Source organism: Nyctereutes procyonoides, unplaced genomic scaffold, assembly GCF_905146905.1.
Source record: "Nyctereutes procyonoides isolate TBG_1078 unplaced genomic scaffold, NYPRO_anot_genome, whole genome shotgun sequence".
NCBI classification, from domain to species: domain Eukaryota; kingdom Metazoa; phylum Chordata; class Mammalia; order Carnivora; family Canidae; genus Nyctereutes; species Nyctereutes procyonoides.
This window is the reverse complement of record NW_026575131.1, coordinates 19,424,576-19,452,192: the sequence shown is the minus strand read 5'-3', so window position 1 is coordinate 19,452,192 and position 27,617 is coordinate 19,424,576. Positions and strand designations below refer to the sequence as shown.

General features: G+C 45.0%; 1 protein-coding gene across 2 annotated transcripts in view; it reads right to left on the bottom strand.

Moving 5' to 3' along the window:
• Positions 1-21,367: 21,367 nt before the first annotated feature.
• Positions 21,368-27,617, bottom strand: part of SHQ1 (SHQ1, H/ACA ribonucleoprotein assembly factor) — a 100,996-nt gene continuing 94,746 nt past the window's right edge. For both annotated transcript variants that reach the window (XM_055344272.1, XM_055344274.1), the window contains one exon: positions 21,368-22,800. In XM_055344272.1, the coding sequence (XP_055200247.1) occupies positions 22,248-22,800 (553 nt within the window). In that variant the 3' untranslated portion in view covers positions 21,368-22,247. The remainder of the gene's footprint in view (positions 22,801-27,617) is intronic.

Genomic DNA, 27,617 nt, shown 5'->3' with positions numbered 1-27,617 from the left:
TTATTCTTATTATGCTTAATTAAAAAAAAAAAAAAAACGCTGAGCCTGGGTTAGTGATTAACTTTCCCTCTACCTCCCTCAGCTTCCCATTAGGGTAATTTGTTTCTGAAACCTTTGAACAAACATAGGCCAAGATTTTGTTTTTCGCTACTTTCATTATTCTTTATGATTTCTTGTTTTTCCTTTTCTTTTTTCTTAACCCCTCAAGGCAAACTTATTTGTCAAACTTGTCCATGCAATTCCTCGAGATGAATTTTACTCGAGAAAATGGAAAGGACGGAAGGGCAGATAGACTTTGGTTCAAAAGCAGTTCTGACACCATTTAGGAAATGAAGAGGCCAGCCACACATTGGGAAAAAACAAAACAATCATTCACATTACATATGTCCAACAAAAATTGGCATATGTAAAGAATTCTTTTTTTTAAGATGTATTCATTTATTTATGATAGACAGAGAGAGAGAGAGAGAGAGAGGCAGAGACACAGGAGGGAGAAGCAGGTTCCATGCCGGGGGCCTGATGTAGGACTCGATCCCAGGACTCCAGGATCGCGCCCTGGGCCAAAGGTAGGCGCTAAACTGCTGAGCCACCCAGGGATCCCCTGTAAAGAATTCTTTAATCTCAATAATAAGACAGACAATTCAATTAAAAATGGGCAAAAGATCTGAACAAAACCTTCACCAAAGAAGATGTACTGCTGGCCAAGAGGCACATGAAAAATATTCAGTATCATTAGTCATTTGGAAGATGAAAAATTAAGCTATGGTGAGACAATTCTGGATATTCACTTCAATGTTTGAACTTAAAGAGTTTAATTTCGAAGGAAAAAGACTGGCCATACTAAATGTTGGTGAGGGTAAGGAACAAAAATCTCATGTACCGCTGGTGGGAATGCAAAGTGGTGCAAACACTTTGGGAAACCATGTGGCCGTTTCTCATCATGTTAAACAGAGTGAGCAGATGATGCAGCAATTTCACTTCTAGGTGTTTACCTAAGAGCAATGAAGACATATGTCCAAATGAAACTTATACCTGAATGTTCACAGAAGCTTTATTTCTAAGAGCCAAAACATCTCACATGTGCATCAACAAGCAAGTGGATAAGACATTATGGTACAATCATTTAATTGAATACTACTCAGAACTAAAAAAAAGGAATACACTGTTGATACATACAACAACACGGATGTATCTCTAACAATCATTATGCTGAGCAAAAGAGCTAAGCATAAATGGGTACCTGCTGTATGATCCCATTTTATACCACATTCTAGAAAAAGCAAAAGAATAAGGAGAGAAGACGGGCTCCCAGGGGCTGGAGGACACTGATTACAGAGGAGCACAAGATAGCTGTATTGGGGAACGAAAAAGTTCCACATCTTGCATGGGTGATGGATACATGGTGTATCTATCCACTTGTCAACTCTATGTTGAACACAGGTGTATTTTATTATATGAAATCTATCCCTCAACAAAATGGTTTTTAAAAGTACTAATCTGGGGATCCCTGGGTGGCTCAGAGGTTTAGCACCGCCTTCAACCCAGGGCTTGGTCCTGGAGACCTGGGATCGAGTCCCACGTTGGGCTTCCTGCGTGGAGCCAGCTTCTCCCTCTGCCTGTGTCTCTGCTTCTCTCTCTTTCTCTCTCTCTGTACCTCTCACGAGTAAATAAATAAAATCTTTAAAAATAAATAAATAAATAAAAATAAAAGTACTGATCTTGGGCAAGTGATTCTACTTTTCTGGGCCTCAGTTTCCTCATCTGTAAAATGGTGATAATGACAGCTGTTGTAAGGATTAAAGAAAACTATAAATGGCCAAATAATAGGTATCTATTCATTCATCCATTCAATAAACATTTAATAAGTACCTACTACATTCTCAGTCTTGTTCTAAGCACTTGAAATATGCCAGCCAGTAAACAAAGATTCTTGCCTTCTTGATATTTAAATTCTATTAAGGGAAGACAAATAGCAAATAATAAAGATAACAAATAAGTTATATATTAAGTTAGAGTTATGCTATGGGGAAAAAGGAAAAAGAGAAAACAGGGTGACAGACAAAACTAAGGGCTCACACACGTTGCACATTTTTAAAAGATTTATTTATTTATTTGAGAGAGAGAGAGAGAGAGAGAGATAAGGAAAGATAGAGCAGGAGCCGGAGGGGTAGAGAGGGAGGAAGAGAGAATATCCAGCAGACTCCATGCTGAGTGCAGAGCCAGACATGGGGCTCCATCTCAGGACCCTGAGATCTCAACCTGAGCCAAAATCAAGAGTTGGACGCTGAACCAATGGCACCACCCAGGCACCTCGCAGGTTGCAATTTTAAGTAGTATAGCCATAGGAGGTTTTAGGGAGTAGATGATGTTTGAGCAAAAACTTGAAAGATACATACTTATAAGACAAAGGAAAAACTACAAGTGGAGAGGGAGGGAAGGAGGAATCATAATTTCCCAAATTAATTATTTGTCAACTGCCTATAACTGATAAGCGTTAATCCTACAGGGTAGGGTTGGAGAAGGGGGTGGTCATGCTCTTTCTACTCTTACTGGTTTGATTATACTGAGAAAGTGACAACTGAAGAATGTTTGCAAATCACAGGCAGGCATGTTGAATCCAAAATACCTAGATTCAAAAGTCACCTCAGCAGCCTACTACCTATATGACCTCTGGCAGGTCATTCAACCTCTCAGAGAAATAATGGTCCACAAAGAGTGGAATAAGGATTAATGGAGGTAACATAGGTAAGGTCCTACCCTAATACCTGGTGCCTTTCTTACTGAGAGCCCATCTGGATCTGTGTGGTTGCCCCACCTTGCACGGCCCCCTCATCTGACCACCAAAGCTCTAGAAACAATTACTGCTCTGCTCTCCGCAGTGCCAACACTGCTTCTCCGACTTGCCAATTAGCATGTGTAATTTCCACACTTCTCCAACTAGATGATTTTAAATTCCATATTCAATAATTTATGGAAATGAATGCTGATATTTTCCCCTCCTTTTCTTTCTTTCTTTTTTTTTTTTAAAGCACTTTAAAGAGATGGCCCAATCTTCTGACACTTGACACAGTTGATGAGCAATCTGCCCAGTGGCAGAGTGGTTCCACTTTTGCTGGAGCTTGGCCTCCTGGGGAGACCCAGGAGAAAAGAAAGCTTTCTAAAACATTTCAATTGTAAGTGGAGTTCATTAGTTTAGATCCCATTACAATAAATTATTATCTACGGCTTTAAATCTTCACAAAATGGACACTGCAATGATTAGAGTCTCCTCTGTTTGTAGAAGGACCCTATAATAAACCTACACTTGATGATAACAACAGCAGATTGGTCCTCAACCAAACCAGTTATTTGTCCCAAAAGGGAAAGCCCCCCATTTGACAAAAAAAATAGGAGTCAAGTCTCTGAATTTTCTCAGATGAACATTAGCACCATGTCCACAGGCAAATGTGATCATGGCAGTTGCCTACTTAAAATCCTCCAGTTTCTCATCACTCTTAGGAGAAAGTTCTGTCAAAGAATAATGTTCCAATGAGAAAAACCCAACTCTTTTTCTTCCAGTTTTACTGAGAAGTAGTAGTATTAGTTTAAGATGTACAACATAATGATTGGATATTTGTGTATACTACAAAATTGTCACCACGGTAATTTTACTTAACATCAGCCAGAGCTCATGCATCTTAAAACTGAGAGTTTGCACCTTCTCAACCACCTTCACACATTTTGCCACTTCCCACCCTGGCAACCATCAATCTGGTCACTGCTTCTGTAAGTCTGGTTCTTTCAGATTCCACACATAATTGAGGACGTACAGTACTTGTCCTTCTCTCTCTGGATTATTTCCCTTAGCATAATGCCCTCAAGGTCCATCCGTGTTGTCATAGTTGGGAACATTTTCTTCTTTTATATGGCTGCACAGTATTCCACTGTACGTGTGTATTACACACAATGTATGTAGACACACCATATTCTCTTTATCTGTTCATTGGTCAATGGACACTTAGGTTTCACATCCTGGCTACTGTAAATAATGCTGCAATGAACATGGAGGTGCCTTCAAGAGAGTGATTCCTGAAAACCCAACTCTTACACTGATAAAGAATAAATATGTGTCAAACACTTCTTTAACTCATTAATGAGAGAACAAGGAATATGGAAGGGCTGGTTCAGGTAGCATTTGATGACAGGGATTTAACCCAGGCCCTCAGAAAAAGTGTACAGAAATAAGTTTTAATTTCCTTGCTCATCTTCCAAGTTAGAAATAACACTGACTGGAGTCCTTCAGGATGATGAAGTGATAACCGCTCGGCTTACTTTCTCCACCTGACAGAAACCACTGGCTTCTCCCCAGGCGAACGGCCACCTACAAACGTACCGGTAACCTCCCAGAGATCAGCCCAAATCGGTATGTAGCAAAATCAAACAAAGGCCCAGTCCCATAGAGAATTAAGTCATCCTTGGGTGGGCCCAGTAGATAATGCTGTAGTCTGAACCTGAAAGAATCTACAGTCTTCCTTTCTGCCAGATTTCTAAGTTTGGGACAATTTTTTTTTTTTTAACAGTTCTAAGTCTTCAACATGGCACATGAAATGAGCTGCTTCCTGTGCCCCCAGCCCCGTCTGGCAATGCTAGCCTCCTGAGATCAGCTCCTTCCCCTGTCTAGACCACACAGCTGCTTCCTTTGATGGAATCACAAACTCTCTCTTCCCCCACTTCCACTCTACTTAAGGCGTCAGTTAAGTCATTTCCTCAAGGGAATCTTCCTAACCCCCGTGGACTAGGTCGGATCCCCTGTAAACACTGGAAGGCAGCCTTCCATGGGCCTCCCTCCTGGCACTCTCACAGCTTTGGTTAACTACTTCATCGTTAGCTAGTGGTCGAACGTCTGGCTCCTTGACTGGAATAGGAATCCCCTGAGGGTAAGGGTGGGTCTGCTTTACTCATCACCAGACACCTGGGGCAGAGCCTGACCCGGACAGACTAAAGCAGAAGATGAGGGGGACAACAGCGCCCCTGGCTCCTGGGCCTATGGCTCCACTGAGGGCCCAGAGGACCTGTCCCTGAGGGTCTTGCTGTGCCCAGGTCTGGCCCAAAGCCTGGCTGAGCCACTGGTGCTTCGGCAAGTTCACGTGAGGGCAGGCTAACAGGTCACAGGGACACGTGGGACCTCTCAGACGGGCCACCTCCTGGGCCAACGGGAGGAATGTGACTTGCCTTCCCTGGGGCCCATCTCTCCATCTCATATTTGGGCTCTCGAGCAGAATCCGGGAAAGCAGTGTATTCTCCCCAGGACAAACGCTGGGTGAAGCTCATGTGATTAGGACTATGACAGATTGCGATGAGACACCACAGGATGATTGAGGGCTTCCTCTAATCACACCAATTGATATAAATTACTACGGCGGCCGCCTGGAGCGGCATCTGTGGGATTTACACCTCATTAGGCCGCCGGTGCCAAAGGAAGCCACGGGGTGAGCGCTCCCCTCCCTGGGAGCCGGTCCTGTTGGGGCGGCCAAGGTCACTGGGAGCTGGAGAGTGACATCCAGACCCCCCAGCGGGCAGCGGGCGCCTCAGAGCACAGCAAGTCCCAGGTCTGCGTGGGGGGCGGTTTCTCATTTGAATCAACTCTTTACCGTCTGCCAGGCCCCCTAAGTCTTCCTAAGGTCCCCGGCCCCAGGACAGCAGAACCGCAGAACCAGGTGGCCTGGGGGCGGTGCTGACAAGGGCCGGACTCCGAGGCCGGCCAGGGGTCAGCAGAGGCAGGAACGGGCTTTGAGGGGGCCGTGCCAAGCGTGGCCTGAACCTCCCGTCACTTCCATTGGCCACCCTCAGGAAATAAACCTCAGCTGCGACAGGCACAGCTTTCAGAGGCGCCCCCAGGCCCCCAGCCGAGCCCCGGGCCCGGGAGCCTCCCTCCAGAGCTGGGCGTCCGGGCTGCTACCCCCCGCTCCTGCCAGCCCTCCGGAGCCCTGGGATAAAAACAGGAAGGCGGGAGGCCAGGAAACCTGGATTTCCTTCTGGGCTTCCAGAGGCGGAGCGGAGGCAGAGAAAGGGGCAGAAAGCGAAGCCAGGACGCTGGAAGAGGCACACACATCGCAGCCAGGAACGGATCCCAGACCTGATTATAAGGTCGGGAGGCTTTGTGTCATGATGATGTTTTAGCAGTGGTGGGCGTTTCGGGTTTCTTCCGGAAGCAATCCCGGTTTAGACAGTGGGAGGACAACATCACAGGTGGATGTCTCAGTTGATGGATGGGGACGAGGTGGCAGACAATAGCTCAGCAGATTAGATCCAGCAGGACAGAAGTCAGGCTCACCCACAGGATGCCTAGGGACAACGTGAGCCCCACCCTGCCCCGGTGCCCTCTGCACGCACCTGCCACCACAGCAGCTCATCAGAAACAACTGTGACCATAAAGGAGTGCCTTCTGCCACCCGGGACACACAGCTTGCCTGCAGGGCCAGTGGGGGAGCCCTGGGAAGCAGCCCCTTTGATAACTAATGGGGCACTAGAGTGACTCAGGCAATGTTCTCGACGGTTCCCCAATGGCATCACGATGCACACCTGAATGGTTTACACCCCTTGCCTGTCTTCCTCACTCCCTACCAGTGCCTCCTGGCATCACCTCCCAGAAGACGCACTTGCATTCCACATCTCCCTTCACGTCTGTCTCCAGGAAAACCCAAACCAAAGCAGTGCCTCTGTGAAACTTATTAAGGGGCACCCCTCTGGTGGATGTGGTCTCAGGGATGCAGGGCTTGGCAAGCAACCCATCTCTGATCTGATGAAGTCCAGCACCAGGGCACTGACAGGCAGGTGACACGTGGGCTGGATTTCAGCCCCCACCTGACTACTCCCCTGCCGTGCATCTCCTGTGCTGTGCCCGACAAAGAAGTCCCTTGGCAGCCATTGACATATCCAACACTTCTCTCTTCTTGGGTTCAGGAAGTAACAATTTACCTGGAACAGACAACTCATCTATTTTTGAGGCATATCAGAAATTTCACCAACATACTCTTGAGAGTCTGAACATTCCTAGGAATTCAGGGAGCAAGCAGGGTGTGGGAGAAGCAGAACAGGCCTTGAGTGTGAGTGCTCTGAGCTCCAATCCTCCCTCTGCCCCTTTGGGTAAATCAGTTCAACTGTCTAGAATTCCCATTTCTGCAGCTGGAAGAGAGCACATGCTGGCTTGAGGCATAAGGTTAGGAAGCCAATACCAAACAAAGGTGTAATGTCTGGCAGCCAGAAGACGTCCCGCCAGACTTAGTCCTTCTCATCCCTCCTGAGCCCCCAGTAGCCTACTGGACTCCTGAAGTGGTCAGGGCCTGGTGGAGACCCATGGGCACAAGTCTCTGGGTCCCCTGACATTCACAACTGGGTCAACCCTGCATTAGTGTTGAATGCTGGCCGCTGTTGAGGGCCAAGAGGGAAATATGTTAATGGAGAGGAGGCCACCAACAAGGCAATGATGATAAACCTCACACCCCACTCGTCACTCCACTGGTCGTTGACCTCCCCCTACTTCAGGTTGGGCCTGAAAACAGGCCTTCCTATTCCTTTGCTGAGTAAAGTGATGCATGAACCAAGGCCCCCTGAGAGACCCCACACCAAGTGAGAGAACCAAGCCTTCCCTTTCTATTTTGTGATTCTTGTGTCCCGAGGGTAACATCCACAGTTGTCACTTAACTTCTTAGCAGGGCCTAGTGGGTTTGGCACCACCCTAGGTCCTCCTCACCTAAAGGTGCTGATTTGCACATGCCGGCATACCTCCTTACCTAAGCACAGACCCTACCAAGTTATTTCTGCAATCAAGAGAAACAGCCAATAAGACCTGTGAGAAATAAGACTCTGGAAGCCTGGAGACCTTGACAGAATCTCCTTCAGGCTCCCCATCCACTCACCCCCACCCAGGCAAGGATGTTTTATCCACTAAGACACACACGTGTGTGTGCGTGCGTGCACACCCACCCACATACACACACATACACCCCACTCCACACAGCCACACCTTCCAGGTCTCATAAACATATTAGAGTCCAGGAAAGAATAAGAGATATCAGCTTGAAATTTTTTTTTAAAGATTTTATTTATTTATTCATGAGAGACACAGAGAGAGGCAGAGACACAGGCAGAGGGAGAAGCAGGCTCCGTGCAGGGAGCCTGACATGGGACTCGATCCCGGGTCTCCAGGATCCCGCCCTGGACTGAAGGTGGCGCTAAACCGCTGAGCCACTCGGGCTGCCCTTGAAATATTTTTTTTAAATATGCAAAATCAAAATGAATAAATGTTTAACTAAATGTCTATAAACATTAGGTCCACTTTGTTCACTGTCGAGTTTAGTTTTCATAAAGGCTTTATTACTTCTGATAACAATTCATGATTTGGTTACTCTGTTTTGTGCGAACTTCTACATATGCGAAATGACTGCTTACAAAATAGAACCAATAGTAAATTAAATGAGTTACTATTCATAGCCAAGTAAGTTCAAAAGCAAATCTTAAAAATTGTTTTTTAAAAATATATAATATAAATACGTATATATATATATATCTCCCTATATGTGATATGGGGCATTATGATATATAATAAACATAGAATACAACCTATATATGCATATTATATTTATATATAAATATATATACACATATAATAATGGCACATTATAATGTTTGATAGGATATATACTGTAAGGTCAGGTTCTAAAACTAAGAGTAACTAGGGCCAGTGAACATCTTACAATGGTTTGCTACAGGGCAATAGTCACAACTGTTACTCTAGTAGACAGTCACCAACGAGGACCCCTCGTTTATTTTTTAACCCTGGATATGCAGATTTGAAAGTCAGTCACTGGTCACTAAAGATGCATACAAATAATTCCTGGCTTATTATTTTAATGTAGGAAAAAGCCATTTTGCACCTTAGAATTAAGGGACTTTGTGACCACCAACCCATATGTTTTCCTGCAGCCTCTTATCCTACAGATATGCTGTCACCTATTTCCTCCAGAAATTTCAGGAAGCTGGCTGGGTTCGTAGGCAACTTGACCTCTTTTTGAAAATCTCTGAGAACTTGCTGCCTTCTCCCTGGGGAGCCCCTGAAATCTCCCCTGAGCAGCCAGCATGCATGTGCAAGCTGTCGTGGCTACCCCATCCTCCAACCTTGCTTCCCAGAGTCCGTACCCTGTGGGTGAAACCACCACTGCGAGGCCTGTATTCCCCACAAAGCCACTTCCACCCCATCACGGCTTCTGCCAACCTCTTTAGAGCAAAAGATGCCAGGGGCCATTAAACACAGGCCATTAACAGAGACTGAGCCGAGTGGCACCAGGGAAATCCCCTCACAGCGGGCATCTCTTAGATTTTGGTTTTCATGCCACTTCAAGGAGCAAATTGATTTCAAATGCACACTTTAGAGCCTCTTGCTCACCCCATCATCTCTCCAATTAAGGCAAAAGCCTCAGGGCAGCTGAATCTTCATTATGAGGAACCCACGGGCAGGCCTGGGTTGGAGGTGCCCTGGGTAGCTTCTGGGCCCAGGGAGATGCCAGCAGCTCGACTGGAGACAGATGGGTGTTGGGTTTGTCAGTGAATAATTCACACCCTCTGAGAGCCCTGCTGATACTTGGCATCAAAGAAGGATTCTCTCCAAGCCTGGCCACGATGCAGATGGGTGGGGGCTCCCGGGCAGAGGACAGGACAGGCTTGTGAGGGGTTTTTGCGGGGAGGGGAGGGAAATTGCATTCACTGATTGCTCTTAGGACTCTCTTGCAGCATCTCCAGCAACAAACCAGCTGCTTTCCCAGGCTGGGTGGCAGGAGTCCTTAGTAACTTTGTAAGCCACTCGGCCAGACTCCTAGAGGACTGTTGAATGAGACAAGATTGCATCTTTCCCCATCTCTTTGCAAAGCTTTGCTCTTGGATTCTCTCCTCCTCCTGGTCCCAACCAGCCCGTAGGAAGTCACTGGTGGTCATATCTGACAGCATCACAGATACTACCTTTGAACTCTCCCTAACATAGAACATGACCAGGAGGAATTCTAAATTGTAAGGTGTGCATCTGATCCCTCGTCCTGTGCTGGCCATGATGACGGCAGTGAGTACTGCCCAGAAGGGCTTTGGGGGACAGTACCCGGCATGGCTTTCCCAGCCTACAGGGATGGCTCAGCCCGGATTCTGTAAGTGCCATGGGCTCCTTGCTGAGGTACTGGTGGTCTAGAGCCAGGGCTGGTTTAAGCTCATTACCACAGCTTGGTGTTTTCCCTAGCCATGAAAAATGCCATGGGGTGATAGATAAGATGCACTCCTTTAGCGCCTTTCAAATACCTTTTCCACTGTTTGTTGTGTATCAGCTTTTGTTGCTTAACCACCCACTTTAAAACTGAAGTGCTTTAAAACCTCTATCGTTTATTTAGCTTGCAATTCCTCAGGCTGGAAGGCTGGGCTGGGCTCAGGTGGGTGGTTCTCTGGCCAGCCTCATTCTATTGGCTACCATCAGCTTCCAGTGTGGCTCGGGCTGGCTAGTCTATGGGGCCTCAGCTGGGACAGCTCATCTGGGCTCTACATATCATCCCAAAGGCTAGACTGGGCTTGTTCAGATGATGGCAGAAGGGCTCAAGAGTTGCCAAAGAGAGGACAAGCCCCACTGTACCTGCATCACATGTGCAAACATCCCAGTGGCCAAAGCAGCTTGCTGTAAGTCCAGAGTCAGAACATAAGGGCCCTGAAAATTACATGATAAAGGGCTGTGAGTGCCAAGGGGCGGCATCCAACACTCCAAGGTACCTGGTGAAACCCCTACATTGCTCAGGAAGTAACTGGATACAAGTAAAAGAACACTACCCCAGTCAGCTAAATTTTTTTTTTTTAAAAGGTCTTACTTATTTATTCATGACAGACAACACAGAGAGAGGCAGAGACACAAGCAGAGGGAGAAGCAGGCTCCATGCAGGGAGCCTGACGCAGGACTCGATCCCCCGTCTCCAGGATCAGGCCCTGGACTGAAGGCAGCGCTAAACCGCTGAGCCACCCGGGCTGCCCACGCCTTTTTTTTTTTTTTTTTTTTTAAGGCAATTTACCAGCTTGGGTAATTGATCCAGGGTTGAACTAGCTTCAGGAATGGTTGAATGCTGAGTTTGAAATGATGTCAGATCTCTCTCTCTCTCTCTCTCTCCCCCATCTCCTTCTTTCTCTCCATCTCTGCTTTCTTATATATGATATTCGTTTTCCAGGAAGGCTTTACCCATATGTTTACAAAGATAATTATCAACAACTCAAAAATAGCTTTCTTCCAGTTTACCAACTGAGAAGAAAAAGTATCATTCTAATAGCTCTGGCCAAAGTTCTGAAGAGGAATTTCATTGGCTGGCCTCGTGACATCAGTCCATCCCTAAACCAATCACTATGGCCAGAGGAACAAGATATTCTGATTAGCCAGACCTGGGCCAAGGGTCCAACTCTCTGGTGGGATTACAGGGTAATATCAAGCCCTTCAGATAGGCAGGGAAGAAGCAGCATTATTACAGGGGTCAGGAATGGTTTCCCTAACAGGATGCCAGAAAGACAAAAGGTAGCCCAGGTAATTATGGGAAGATGCTTAGGATGACAAGCTTTCTAAAATGCTCAAAAAAGAAAACAGTAGATGGTCACCCAGGATAAAAGACAATAAGGGTGTATTCATGGTATATGGAAGAGACCCAAAAGTCAGAGAAGACTGCAGTATATGTTACACTTTCTGGTAAGGCATCGCTGATAGGCTATTTACCTCTTGATCAAAAACAACACACTGGGACAGGCTTGACCTGCCAGGTTATCTGTCTCTGGAATATGAAACCTCTCAGGTTATTGTATGCTGGGCTGGTCTCCATCTTTACTGCGGGATCACCAAAGGATCACAGCTTTTAGAGATCACAGCTTTTAGAGTTCGGTTGGCTGAACTCTACCATTCCTAGTCCTAGGAATGATCAGGTAAATGTAAGGTACCTCTCAAGCTGAAAAAACAAGTGTGTCCTTGGCTGGCCCCTGTGACAGCTGTCAATGGGTTTCTTTCAAAAGCAGGCTATGTCCCCTTCCCATAAATTCTCCCTCCCTCCAGATTGCCATGCAGGGGCCTCACCCCACCTTCCTGCAAAAATCTCCCCCACAGGGCTTGGAAAAGCCCAGAAGCTATAGGCCTGGCATCCAAGACACTACTGAGGAAGCATCCATATCCCACTTCTCCTAACCGAGGAGGTTAGCAAACTTGTTCTCTTAAATGGCAAATTGTAAAGTATGGTAGGCTTTGTAGGCCAAGAGGCCAACTCACAGCTATCATGTAGGTATTTCTGTAACAAGTGAGAGAATAAATTTCTACAAGTTCTTTTCAATCACTTAAAATATACATTTAAAAAAACATAGTCCATTTGTGGACTGCACAAGAACAGGTGGTAGGATGCATGTAGCCCTCGACTGCTAGTCTGTCGACTCCTGCCCTAACTGCTCTAAGTGGAAGGAGCCACGAGGCAAGTGGAATTCATACTGGAAGGGAAGACGGTACTATAGGATCCAAATCATAGACACTGAAATGGAGAAGAGGGGAAGAGGGGGAGGGAGGAAAGCTGTGAGAGTAGAGTCTGAAAGAGAGGCTGAGGGAGTCTCCAGACTTCCTGAGAGAAAGGTGACTCTGGGCAGTGACTATGATAAAAGAGGGACAGAGGGCGAGAGAGTGGGGTTATGCAAGAGAGAACGGGAGAAGGCTTTACAACATTTGCTTTATGATGAAATTCACAAAGGACTGCAGTAAATATTCAATCGCTTTTTCAGTTATTGTGGTCCTGGGTTTTCTTCCCCCTTCTCTCTACATGATCTGCATTTGCGTTTGGGTCCACAACTTTACGTGGTGTTCTGTAAGCTACTGCCCAATCCCGGAGCTGGCCTAAGCCTCCCCCTCTGTCTCAATCATCCCAAACAATCTGGTTCTCTCACCCATCACATCCTTCCACCTGAGATACACTTTCCCCACCCCAACCTCCCTCCACTTGACCAACTCTTGTTCATCCTTTCTACAGAGATCTTTCACGAGTCCTGGGGCGACCACTGCCCGGTGTGCTCACCCTGCAAAAGCCTGAGTGCCTCTCGGGTTCCTCGTTTTAAAATGAGACCTCCCCTGGCTGTCCCTGTTGGAAAAGAGGCGAGGCAGAAGGAATCACTTTGCAAACTGTAGAGGGCGTGGCACATGGGAGCTGGTATCGGCATCCGGTTCCAAGGGGAGCCTAATTTTGGTCATCTCCTCTGTGCCATCCTCCGCAGGTGACACTTCCATGGACCCTTCGAGCCAGATCTCCGCACACACAGTGTGACTGGGAGAGGAATAGCACGCCTGTGACTTGGGGACCGGCTTCGCCAAATGACAATTTAGTCAGCTTGGGAGGAGCCGCGGGGAGGACGAGGGCGGGCTGACTTCTCTCTTAAAGCCTCCTCACGCTCCAGGTGATTGTTTTTACATATCGGGGAAATCCTGAGCGAGCCAGTCTCAGTTAAAGACGCAGGTGTCTCCCCTCCCCTCCCCAGCAGCTTCCAGCCAGCTACCTTCCCGAGCTCGGCTCAGAACTCCATCTGAACCTGTCTCCTATAATTCTTAAATGAAACAGCCCCCTCCGTCGACAGTAATTAACCAGAGACTGCGCCGCGGCGAGCTTGGCATCCGCACCTGCCGCGGGGACCCCCTTCCCCCAGGCACCTGCGCTCGGCGGCCGTCCGGCCCCGCCCCCGCCCTGGCCCCGCCCCCGGCCCCGCCCCGGCCCCGCCCGCTCGCGCACGCGCAGTCCGCCCGCCCGCCCCCCGCCCGCCCCCCGCCCGCCCGCAGCCTCCCGCGGCGCCCGAGGAACAGATGGAGCAATCATGCTCCTCATTCCGCCAGAAGGGCCCCGCTGCTCTGGGGGGAGTTCTGTGGTTGTAAGACACATAATTAGACACGTCAGTGGACAATGCGGCGGATTAGAGGGGGTGGGCTGGCATAACGGAGAACAGGCATCCTCACTGATCTGCGGCGCGCCGGAACGCCCGGGCTCCCCGCCGCGATCGCCTCGGGGGGGGGGGAGGGGGAGCTCGGGCGCCGGGCGCCTTTGCTCTTCCTTGGGGATTTACGTGCAGGGGATGCCACTCCTGCGGACGTGTCACCTGTCAGGTGTCCAAGCACGATAAGGCGGCAGTGGATCCCGCAGCCTGCGCGGCGGGCAGGACAGGCGGTGACCATCTCAGCTCATCCACCCACAGATCCCGTCCCTGCCCCCTCCCCCACACCCCACCCCAGGTGACTGCTTCAAGGAAAGCCCAGCAGAGGGGACACACGCTGGAATTCACCCTCCTTCACCCCCTGGGGAGCTAAGCGAACTCGAGCAACGCAGGCCACCTCTCCAGGGCTCTCTACAAGGAGAACACCCCTCGTGTTGGCAAAGAGCTGGGGCTGCCGAGGGTGAGATGGGGTTTGCACGCAGGGCTGCCCCTTGCTGCGCGGGTGACTGGCAAGTTACTCGGCCTGGAATCCTGGTCTCCTCTTTGGTTTCATGGGAAAGATCCCCACCCCCCGCCCCAACACACACACAGGCACTTTGTGGGGCAAAGTGTGTCTGAGCTGAGCTCCTTTGTAAAAATCAGAGGCTCATTCCAGAGTAGTTGGGTTAACCGGAGTGTCTTCAGTGGGTCCTCTGGGAAGCAAAAGCCCCAAGAAAGGATTACAAGTGCAACCTCTTTTGCTTCAAGTGCATAAGAAAGGAGCAGGAGAGGAGAGCCCAGGGCAGGGAGGAGGATCAGCACTTGGAGGGAGGGGGGAAGACTGGGCAGGGAGACCCCACACAGCTAACTCTGCAAGCTCAGAAAGTCTGGAAGGACAAGAGGGAGCCTGGAGCAAAGAGCCTGTGGGAAGGATCCAACACTGGGCAGGAATGGCCCCGTTTTAGCACCTGGCTGTGGCTGTCAGTGGCTAGGAGTGGCCTGGAGAGAGTGTGGCCTCCAAGTGAACACTGTATCTCCTTCATGCAGCTGTCAGCTCATCTTGGAGAGAGCTGAGTAGTGCACTGCCATGGCTACCTCCAGCTCCATGGGTGGCCACACGACTGAGACAAAACCAACCAGAACATTCCATTTTATTGGCCAACTGGGAATGATTCTAAATTTACCTAAATGGATCCAGTCAGACAATCTGAGGACATTTGCTGGAGATGCTGGACCAAAGATAATCTCTTTTCTGATGGATGTTAACAAGAAAGGAGATAGCTGCTGGGGGCTGCTGGAAGCCACCTCAGGACATGCGAGGTGGCAAAATTGGGACGAAATCAACACTTGGGGATAGTAGAACAGAGAAACCACAAGAAACAGGGCTTTGGTCACATCACTGGGCAGCTGGGGTAAGCCTCTCCTGAAATCCATTCTGTGGCCAGACTTCTCAGTTCATGAACTAGTAAACCCTCATTACTGTTTGAAACAGTTTGGTCAATTTTCCTGTTATTTATAAGAAAGGCCTCCAGTTTGATCAGGGATATGGGAAACAGATGCCCTCTGAACTCCACAAGTAAGAACAATCATAGTGTCAAGTCTAATGGAATTGAGATTCATTAAATAGTGATACGGGGATCCCAGGCTGCTCTGGGATTCAGAGCAGATATGTTTGAATCTTCATTTCAGAGAGGAATGTGGTTTAACTCGACATGTGTACATCCTTGGGTGCCCCGCCACTCTTTTCCTTGACCAGCTGGTGTCTTCACCCCGTTCTTGTTATTTTCTCCACTATGTTGATTCTTCTAATTCATATTTCTTCTCCTTCCTGAGTTTGTAGGACTGACTCCAGGCCTAGTTGTGACTTAATGTATTTCTCACCCTCTGTAACCACTGCCAAGGGCCTATTGTGCTCTGTAATTCACCATGCAAATTTCTGAGGACACAAATCTGATTATTCCAGCTCTTGCCTATTTAGACACTGTCTGCAGAGGAGGCTGGGTATCTCTTTCTTTAGGATTTCTCAGATGGTCCAAGTATGCTGCCAGAATTATAGAACCCATGGTTTAGTAAAGCTTTCCAGGTCAGAAGCCCCAGCCTGCCCTTGGGTCAAGTTCAACCCCGATGCAGTCAGCTAAGAACAGAGCTCCAGTGGCAGGTCTGAGCCTAGAGAAGAACTAAAGTGGAGACAGGCCTTGCTTGACATGCTTAAAACAAGAGAGGCCTCACAAAGACTTTGGCACAAGGCAGTGGCTCAACATGTGATGGCTGTTAGTAAAGTCTAGTCTCATCTCTAATTCAAAGGTGTACTGTTTCTAAAATATACTAGGCAGCTGCTGTACCTCAGCTGAGGAAGAGCTGCTGAGAAGACACCTAGACAAGATGGACATCCATGCTTGGCAAATACACTGCAGGACAGGAAAATTCTGATGAATCCAACTCTGATTCTCAAGGAAAAGAGTTTTTCATAAAGCTAATAAATGTCCAGTTTAGAAGACAGACTTTTATTCTGACATGTCTTTTTACTTTTTTGATGTTAACATGCTTTTATGAAAGAAAGTGGAATTTCAGTGGAATACTAGGTGGGTGAGGATACCTATACAGGGGACCCTTGAACAACATGGGTTTGAAGTACACATTTCAACAAATACACAGATTTTTTTTTCAATTAATACAGTACCATAAATATATTTTCCTTACGATTTTAAAAGAGATTCTATCTATTATTTATTTAGAGAAAGAGTGTGGGAGCAGGGGCAGGGGCAGAGGAGAGAGAGATCTCAAGCAGACGCTTTGATGAAGCGCAGCCCAATGCAGGGCTCGATCTCATTATCCTGAGATTGTGACCTGGGCTGAAATCAAGAGTTGGATGCTTAACTGAGCCACCCACGTGCCCCTCACTTCCTTATGATTTTAATAACATTTTCTCTTACTTTATCATAAGAACACAGTCTATATTACATGTAACATACAAAATATGTTTTTAACTATGTTTTGTAAAGCTTCTGGTCAACAGCAGGCTAATAGTTAAGTTTTGGGAAGTCAAAAGTTGTATGTGCATTTTTAACCCCTAACCTCTGTCTTGTTCAAGGGTCAACTGTATATGCAAAATTAAATGTTGGTAGCTTTATGTCAGGAGCCCTCTGCATTCCACAGTGGTTTGTTTTCCACTAATTTTAATTTTGCAGAAGTCTCAACATAGGAACTCTGGAAATCACACATCCCCACTCTGATCCCTTAGCTGTCCCTTAATTCAAGGCTCTTCCAGCAGGACCTGGCGCCGATCCAGTGGGAGTTCAGAGGACGAAAATAACTTCCAGCAGGGAAGAATGAAGGCTCAATGAGGCCTTGAAGAATGGGTGAAATGTATGTCCACCTATGCAAAGTAACAGGGAGAAGAGAAAGCAATGCATGAGCATTTATGTCAACGTGGGAAAACATAGAGCATAAACACAGTAAATATTTAACTACATACTGTGGGAGAGGCTGTCTGAGAGGCACTGGATTGCCAGAGAGCTACTGCATTCGGGGGGTGGTTCTGGGCTGCTGGTCGAACTGCTGGCACTTCAGGCCGGAAGCCGGCTGCTTCTTCCCCTGAATGCTCACTCCAAGGAGAGCAGTTGGGAAATGTCTCCCCGGAAAGAACTTGAAAGACGACAGCATACCACCGCCATCACTTAAAATCCCGGAGACAGAGCCTAGCTGGACTGAAGTTTGCTTGGCAAACTCCCTGCCTGCAGCGCCCCTGAGATGAAAGCAGAGCAAAGAGTAGAGACTCCTAGCAGGATTCTTCTTGGAGGTAAAATCCTTTCTGGTCGGGTTTCTTTTTTCTTTTTTTTTCAAGTGCTCAGGCATGCAATTCCACATTCATCCTTTTCCTCTCGCTTATCTTTTCATGACTTTGGAGAGCAGTCTTCCTTATCTAGGAAACAAATGGCCTCCACAGAGAGCTCAAAACAGCCAAGTCATTTATCTGTCTGACATGTGTTTCCCTGTTTGTTTTCTCCAGCCTTGAGACAAGAGTTGTGTCAACTGTGGACGGCTGTGCCCCAGTCACTTGAGAGGTATGAATCAATTTCCAGCTGCATTTATCACTTGCTGCCTTAAATCAAGTCTAATCAATGCTTCCTTCATTTGGTATGGATTGAAACTATATATAAGGCGCTTGGAGAACGGCCGGCACAGGGAGCAGATCACAAACAAGAATTCCATCGGGGATTTAGATGGAACGATGTTAAGGAAACATTTGCAGTTTTTGATTCGCTTTAATAGAGATGCCTGACCAAACAGTTAGATTTGTTTATGAAGTTTCACTTCAATCCACCTGACATGCAATGTTGTTACATGACAGATCAGCTGATACAAGGGGGCTCTGGCATCTTCAAATATTTTACAATACATTATGCAGATTCAGTATCTGATTGAGTAAGGTTTTATTCCTTTATCGTCTTTAACGCACTTCTGTTTTCTTTTAGTGGTGTTTGTCACCGCTGACTACATGGGTCAATTTCTTTGTAACAAAATAGAGGAGCCCCTCTGATTAAAAAAACCACACTTTTTAAATGAAGTCTTACAACGGAGAAAACTTGGCTCTCCCTCTCTCCTCCCCCCATCCCCCGTTCTTTGTAATAGAATTTGATCCACACAACCAAAGTGGATTTTCCACTAGCAGGTGTGAAAACCACCCCCCAGCTGTTCAACTAAGAAAGTGGTAGGGAGCAGCCCTGGCTCATTTGTAAATTAATCTTGTGCCAGTGAAAGATGATATCAGCATAGTTACTGGCACCTGAAACCCATCATGCCCATGGCAAAGCTCTGGATTATTCTTCCAGGGTAATGGCAGAGGAGAGACAGAACACAGAAAAATAGGTCAATGATAATGCGAACCCAGAAGATGAGGCAGTGCTGCGATTCATTGACATAATTAATATTTCTGTCTAATCTGCTGAACTGTGTAGACTTTTACCACTGGCATGCCTCTGAAGCGATTAACACGGCTGACTCATTTTCACAGTGCCGGCTCCCCCAGTGACCTGTTGTCAGGTAGCTGAACAGAACCCTGGTTCAGCTCTGGGGAAGTCAGGGAAGAGTAATAAACCCTTGTGTTGGTTTAATACTTTCCAGTTCATAAAGTATTTTGAACATACAGTCTCATCACCCTTTAAAATAAGCAAGAAAATAGTTATATTCCCATTTTCAAAAGGAAGGCGTAGGTTTGGAGGTTGGTATGCCTTGCTTGTGGGGCTGCTCACACCTGAGCTCCAGCTCTGGAACTCACCTCCTCACCTCATCAACCCCAAAGTCTAACTTCTTCCCACTGAGCTGCGACCAGTCGCTGAGGTCCCCTCCTGCTCTTTTGCCAACATATTTTTTTCTCCCATCTCACCTGGGGCTCTTGGGAAACTCACATGATTACTGGAGATCCCTAGAGTTGCTTGGCAGGTTGTTGAATTAGGAAAAAAAAAATCAAATAAAAGGCAGCACCTTTGGACTTGTTTTGGGTTACAGACGTGGTGCAATCTTAAACAAAGACAGGGTAATGTGATATCAAAAAGCTTTAACCCTCTGTGAATAAAGAAAAGGTTAAAAAAAAAAAAAAAACCCACAGCAGACATAGAGCCAAAATTAAGGCACCCTCATATTGTCTTTGATACCCCTGAGAGTTGTTTCATGAGTTCCTTTGCTTTGAGATGTCCAGGAAGGATCATGTTTGCTTATTCTTTTAGGAAGGGAGTAACAGGTTTTTCCACCCATGGCAAGCTTCACAGAGGTAGATCCTGTGTAGATTCCTAAGTAAAGACAGAGTTGGTAAAAGGAAGAGTTTCCATGGCTTTATTAGACAAGAGTGTATCTGCTGAACTGGACGTTAGAAGTGGATGAGGGGAGTAACAGATAATGCATTTTCAAACTGGCTTCAGGTAATGTGCCACTGAGAAGAAATGCATTTTCAATGGTCATAGGGATTTTGAAGCTCTCCAGGGAGTCTGAGAAAAGTCCTGAACACATTCCGACAAAGCAGTTACAGTGTTCAGGAGTTAACATGCGTGTCAAATGGCACAGTCCACCCCAACTATCCCGTTAATACAAACTGAAATTTATATTGGAAATACAAATACTGGTAACCTATATAAACCTAGAGTAAAAGGGAGCATACCCTTGAAATAAAAATGCTACTGAGATTAATACATATCAGATTTCATTTCATTTCCTCCCTAGAGCAAATTGGTTTATTTCATTTGTTCATTCATTCAGCAAATATTTATGTAGCGCTGAGAATACGGCACTGATGATTCAGTGGTAACCAGATACGACACAGAACCCGCTCCCTGGGAGCTTACACTCAAGTGGGAAAATTCACATTTAAAATATTAATGGAGACTTACGCTTCCAATCAAGATGGCATAATAAAGACCAGATTTACTCTCCCACCCAACATAACCAAAAAAGAAAAACAGGAATAGTACACATAACAATGGTTTTCAAGACACTGGATGTCAGGCAATGTAAGACAGTGATCCTGAGGGGTGAGAGACAAACATAGTGAGCTGCATCATCACCTGACCTACTGCTCTGACCCACTGTCCAAGCTGCACGAGGAGGGACTCCAGTGGACTCCAGAGTTCAAGAGACAGAGCTGAGGACAAGGGGAGAACCAAGCAGCCAGCATTTGCAGGACAGAAGGCCAGATTATCTGGAGAGGGCCCCTCTACTACTCATGAGAGTACTTACTGATGGGCATGGGAAAATCTTTCCTTAATATCAGGAAATAGTTCATCCTAGACTGAACACTGTTCTAGACCTGCCTAACAAATTACACATGCAAGACGTACAAGGATCAAACTATTTCCCAGAAACTTAACTGCATCCCCAAACAAAGCTGAAGAATTTAAGAACACATATTCAACAAAGTGAAATTTACAATGCATGGCACCCAATCAAAGATTACATGGCATGAAAAGATGACTCATAATGAGGATTTGTATCCAGAATTTATAAAGAACTCTCAAACTCAAAAATAAGAAAACAAGCAACCCAGCTTAAAATATAAAATGGCAAGAGATTCGAAAAGACACTTCACCAAAGATTTGTGGAGGACAAACAAGCGTATGAAAAGATGCTCACCAACAGAAGTCTTAAAACATGCAAATTAAAACCACAGTGAGATACCACCTCACTCCTATTAAAATGGTAAAAACGGATCACAGTGATGATAAGAATGTGCAAGACCTGGAGCACTCATTCACTACCAGTGGAAATGTGAACTGGTATAGCCATGTTGGGACACAGTTTGGCAGTTTCTTAAATTGTTAAACACACCTACCATACGGCTCAGCCATTCCACTACTGGATATTTACCTAAGAGAAATGCAAGCATATGTCCACACAAAGACTTGCACACAAATGTTCATAACAGCTTTATTTGTGACAGCCAAAAGCTGGAAACAACCCAAATGTCCATCAGTAGGTGGATGGAAAAATCTATCCAATCAGATACTAATCAGATATGGGAAAAAACAAAAAGCTTTTTAAAAAAGCCCTCTTGAACACATACTGCATCGACAAATCTGAAAATAATTATAGTGAGTGAAATAAGCCTAATTTTTAAGAGGGTACATATTACACAATTCAATTATATTAAATCCTAGGAGATGCAAACTAATGTACAGTGTCAGAGCAAATCAGTGCTTGCTGGGGAATGGAGGAGTGGGTGGTATGTTGGGGTAGGGGAGCAGGGTAACAAAGGGGGATGAGGACACTTGGAAATGATGGGTAAGTACAGAATCTTGGCGGCAGTGATGATTTCATTTTCGTGCATACAGATGTCAACACTTACCACACTGTACACTTTAAATACATGCAGTTTACTGTATGTCAAGTATACCTGGGTGAGGCTCCTAAAATATTAATGGGGGGAAGGAGAGGTGGCTAGGGATGCCTGGCTGGCTGGTAAAACATGTGACTCAAGGTTGTGAGTTCAAGCCCCACTTTGGGTATAGAGGTTACTTAAAAATAAAATCTTGAAGAAAAAAACATATTGATGAGCTCTACATTCTAGGGATTCCAGCTGAACTGTTATTTCATCTTCAATATTAATGACATTTTGGTAAAAATACTTTAAAACTTTATTTTTGAAAGTTGTACTAAGAAACCAATAGGTATCAACATCAGCTCGCTGAAAAACTGTTGTATACACTAAGAAGGACGACAAAGTGAAAATGAAGAATTATCATTCAGTGAAGAAAACCAAATCTGACATAATTCTCAATGGTGGAGAAAACCACTCAGAGTCTGTCACTTGGTGTCTGCCCATTGACTCTGCCCTGCACGCTGCTGTGGCTTCCAGCAGCAGAGTCCTCGGGTTCAGAAACTTGAACTGTTGAGTTCAGTTGCTCTCCGAGCTCCTCTATCAGCGGCCGGGACCCTCCAAGAGCACAGGAGGAGGCAGGTGGCTTGCCCGGACTACCACCAGATGTCCCGATGGCTGAGTTTCTGCACAGCCCACTGTCATCAATAAGCAGGGCACTGCCTGCCTCAAAAGAGGGACCTCGTGAGGGATCTACGGTCTCAGATTTACTACCTGTGAGCTCCCCTTGCTCAGAGTCCAAGCCTTCGGTTTCAGATTCGCTGGTGCTGTCTGATTCCTCTGAATCACTTGCCTCGGGACTGGAGGAAGGTGTCTGCTGCCTGGAAATGGAGCGGGCTGCTTTTAATGCTGTTTCTTCCTCCTGCACAAGAAAAGCTGCAGCTTCCAGTTCTTCCAGCTCTAGTCCCAGCTGGGCCTTTGTCAGGGATGCTTCATTTAAGGCTTCTGCAAGAGCTGCCAACTTGCTGGACCTCGAAAGCCATTTTAAGAAGAAATATTAGGACCGTTCATTACCTGGCCCAAGAACACAACAGGGCACAGAACTTAAATTAACAAAATAAAGTCAGATCCATACTTCACGTGACATACCAAGATAAATCCTGAAACATATAAAAGATATAAATGTAAAAAACAAAAAAACAAAAAAAAAAAAAAACAAAACAAACCCCGAACATGAAGCAAATCAAGTATTACAAGGAAATGCAGGAGAATCCCTTTATGACCCTAGAATGAGGAAGCCCTTTCTAACTAGGACTCAAAATCCAGAAGCTACACAAAAAAGGGAAAGATTGACAAATTAAAAAACAAAACAAAATAAAACAAAACTTCTGTAAGACAAGAAACCAAAAAAATCATCATAAAGTCAAAAGGCTAATGCAAAATTGAGAAAAATACTGGCAACTCATGTCATAGAGCAAGGCCTAATCCCCCCAGAGTTCTTAAAAATGGATATAACAATTCATCAGAAAAGACATAAGCAGACAATTCTCACAAAAGGAAATATAAATGCCTCTTAAACAGAAGAAAATATATTCAACTCCAGTCAAATACGAGAAATACAAACTAAAGTCACAGTAAGATACATTTTTCATTTATCATAGTGGCAAAAATCCAAACATTCGATAGCACGGCTAGCAAGGCTGTGGGGGAAAAGGCAACTCCCTACACTGCTGCTGAGAAATTAAACAGGTCCGACCCCTGTGAAGGAGACGTTGGCAAGAACTTACAAAACTGAAAATGTACATACTCTTGACCCAGCAATACCACATCTGAAAATTAAAGACATATGCTATAGGACAGAGGCCCAAGGTTATTTACTCTGGCATTGTTTTTAATACCCCAAAATGGGAAACAAACAAATGCCCACCATTATGGGACTGGTTAAATAAGTTATGGCCTCTTCATGCAAAGGGAGAGAGTCTACGGCTGCTTAAGGAACAAAGCTCTTCATGCGCTAACCCAGATATACTGTCTAATAGCAACAACAAAAGGCATGCCATATGTGTGTGCTACCTTTTAGGTTAAAAAATGAGAAAGAAATATAAACACATCTATTTGCTTGTATACTTATCAATAAACTCTAGAAAGCTATAGAAAACAGTAACTTATATGGGGGGATAGTGAGGACTGGAAAGGTGGGAGGTGATGGTAAGAGGGAGGCTTTTCACTGCGTATTATTTTTTAAACTCTGTGAATGTAATACCTATTTAAAAATTTTAAATATACAAAAACTAAAATGCAATACCATAGAGAGCAGCATGAAGCACTTTTTATTTTTATTAGAAAACCATTTCATGTTATATCAGAAGATATTCTACATTTGTAACATTACATTATAATAAATAATCTTTTTAATTAACTTGGATACATTAGTTGTTTTCCTTTTGTTATGAAAGAAGCAATGAAAAGTATACTTACTGCAGGTGTCCAAAAACTGTCTTTCCTCTCCCATAGAAGAAAATCTAAAGTGACAACTGAAAAAGGTGGCAGTGTGTGAAAATGGTCAGCATGCTGATATGGCTTCTATGTTTCTCTAAGTCCAAAGGTGAAATGAGTGTACTAAACATTTAGAGGCTTTGACACAAACCTGATGAGGGTGAGTTCATAAGATAAATTCACTTGTAAAAGAGCAGTCCATCCCAGAATATTGAGAAAATAAGGCTTAATTTCACTGAGCCTGAAGTGACTGGTGGGGCAATGGGAACTAGTGAACAAAGATGGTTATTTTTCACATAAATGCGCCTAGATGTGTCTGAGACCCTTTGGTCACAGAATATGTGGTGTAATGACTTTGTGCAGGGATGATCTGTCCCCGCTGCTGCCTCTCCAAAAGTGCAGTCAGGGCCCAGAATCTCTACTGCAGTCAGTGTCCAAGGGCGGGTGCAAGGTACAGGAAGCTGGGTGAATGGCCACAGGCAATGGCCATCACGGAGAGCAACTTTCTCATATGCAAGGAAACCCCTGAGTGTGTGCTGGAATTCCCAGAGATTAGAAAAAGGAAGGTGGCTAGGGTGGAGAGAAAAACTAGGATAAGATCTGCTGAAGTCAGCTTATGATTCACCAACAAGTGATAAACTCTGGAGATGCTCTTGCCAGTTTGAGAACTCTCTAGGAGCACAGAATGAGAGGGTTGCCACGTAATTTACGTCCATGTCTAAGGCAGTTGTAGACAATGTCCAAACAACATGTATTTTGAAATTCTGATGACCCCTGGTAAAGAATTTGGTCTGAGTTAGTGGACCAGTTTGAAACATCTCTGCCCTAAGGCCCGGTCAGCCTAGGACCTAGGTCACTGCCATCTTTTCCACTGAAGCAGGTCTTCTCTGGGTAATAAACCACAGCTTTAACAGGTAAAGAGCACGGAACCTATCTATTTAAATAAATCTTTAAAATACAAGCTCTTACGTCAGTGACCATACACCTCACATTCTTACTAGCCATGACACATTCCTTCGACAATCTATGAAAGATGACGTTCCACAAACACTTGCTCCAAATGACAACCTCCTCACAGGTCAGTTTCATTTTTGTCCACATTGCAGATAACAAAACAGGCCTGGAGGGGTAAGAGACTTCCTGCTGAAGTTTACACAGCTAACCAGGGGCAGTCGAAACCAGACTCCCATGCCTTGGGGCTCTAGTGTACTCCCTCCTCCACCATACCCACAAATATCCAGGCTCTGAAAAGTTTCCCATCCTGAGACCACATTCTTCACTTCTCCGCAGTTGGAGCTCCATTCAACATCTTCCCAATGAGCAAGTTCTGACCGACACGGGCACAGAAGTCTGCAAACACTGTTGGCTTTCGCTTAGCAAACTTCAGTGAAGTGTACATCTGAGCCTTAATCACAGTTTTGGAATGGGAAGAATACATCTGACTCATTTTTATGGATACAGTGAAGGGAGTCGGTATGTCAACTCTCTGGTTGAACTATCTGGATCCTTGTTATTATTGTCTACTACACTGTATCTGTCATGCATAACAGAACAAATTTGGAATTTCAAAGCCTCTCACCTATAATCCTATCTCTTTTCAGACACAGCAGAGCCCACACACGTGAGACTAAATAGGATCTACTTTGACAGGCAAAATAGTGGCTCAGATAAGCCATGTGATCCTAACAGGATTTGTGCCTATTACTAGGTACTGTGAATTTTTATCCTTCAGGTTGTTTCTTACTTTAAGTACTATATTATGTTTAAACGACCTGTTTATATAAAATATGTAAAAAATGGGGGTGCCTGGGTGGTACAGTCAGTTAAGCATTCAACTCTTAGTTTCAGCTCAGGTCATGATCTCAGGGTTGTGAGACTGAGCCTCAAGTTAGGCTCCAAGCTCAGCACAGTCTGCTTGAGGTACTCTCTCTCCCTCTGCCCCTCCCACTTGTGCTCTCTTTCTCTTGCTCTCTGAAATAAATCTTTTTTTAAAAAAATATGTAAAAAATGAATTTGATGTTCATTTTTGATTCTTTAACATGCTGATTCATCTCTTTTTCTTAGCAGTCTCACTTTTCCTATGTCAAGCTGGCTAGTTTCCTAAATTAATATTAAAGTTGTGATAGAGGGGTACCTGGGTGGCTCACTTGGTTAAGCATCTGCTTTCGGCTCAAGTTATGCACAGTCTCGGGATCAAGCCCCACATCAAGCTCCCTAGTCAGCAGAATGTCTGCTTCTCCTTCTCCTCCTCACTAACTCTCTGTTGCTATCTCTGTCTCTCTCAAATAAATAAAATCTCTTTAAAAAATTAAGTTGTGATAGAAACCTTAAGTTTATGGAAGAGGCATTCTGAATTCTCCCCTAAAGAATGCTAGGATAAAAAGAAATTAAAATTTTCAAAACATAATTGATGTAGAATGTGACCTAATAATCCAAGGAATGAAAGTTGGGTTTGTTTCTATTCAATTATTTTATGGAGATAACTTAGCGATCATTGCTTGCAATAAAAGAAACCTATTCATTAAGCCATGAAAAGGAGCCTTTTTGTTCTTTCAACCACTGTTACAATTAGAGTTGGTTCTAAGTCTGCCACTCCTTATAAATTGTAGAACCTAACTCTGCAATGGCCCTTTCCGTTTCAGAAAGCACCTCATTTAATGTAGTTAGTGGTTTTTCACTGTCACACTCAAAACAGACCAGCTAGTTCATGTCAAAAAGCTTTGTCCAGTGACATTAGTTACCCAGAATGCTTACAAAAACCAGGTACATTTAGATACAAAGCAATGAGTACACTGAGTTACGAGTTGTACTTAAAATATATATTTTATGTCTAAGTGAAGAGCACCTACTTGTTAAGAATGTATTCAATCAAGAGTGAAGAGATTCATCCTTTAAGGAGACATGACAACTGGATCACAGTAATGCCAAATTTTAATAAAATACTGAAAACAGGTTTACCTTAGAAAGTTTTCGGAAACGTAATCTTACCATGTAACTTTTTAAAAAGTCTTCATTCTGTTTGTATATGTGAAATAATATCCTATTTGGAGGATTTTTTTTAAGTTAAAAACAGTTCTTTGATAAGTTACAGTAAATACAACTACCATGAAAGAGTAACAGCTGGACATGCATGTCTTTACCATGGCTAAGCTAATATAAAATTTCCTCAATTACTTTATATTTTGGTGAATGAGTTACAGTGGGGCGGTAGGGAGGGGGATTGCATGGCCTTATGAAACAGTCAAAACAAAGTGCAAAAGGAGCCCTAAAATGTAGGAATATGTGTGTATAAACAGAAAGCATACATCCTGTTTCTTGTTGTAGAGTTTTGTCTCCAACTATCAATCAGCTT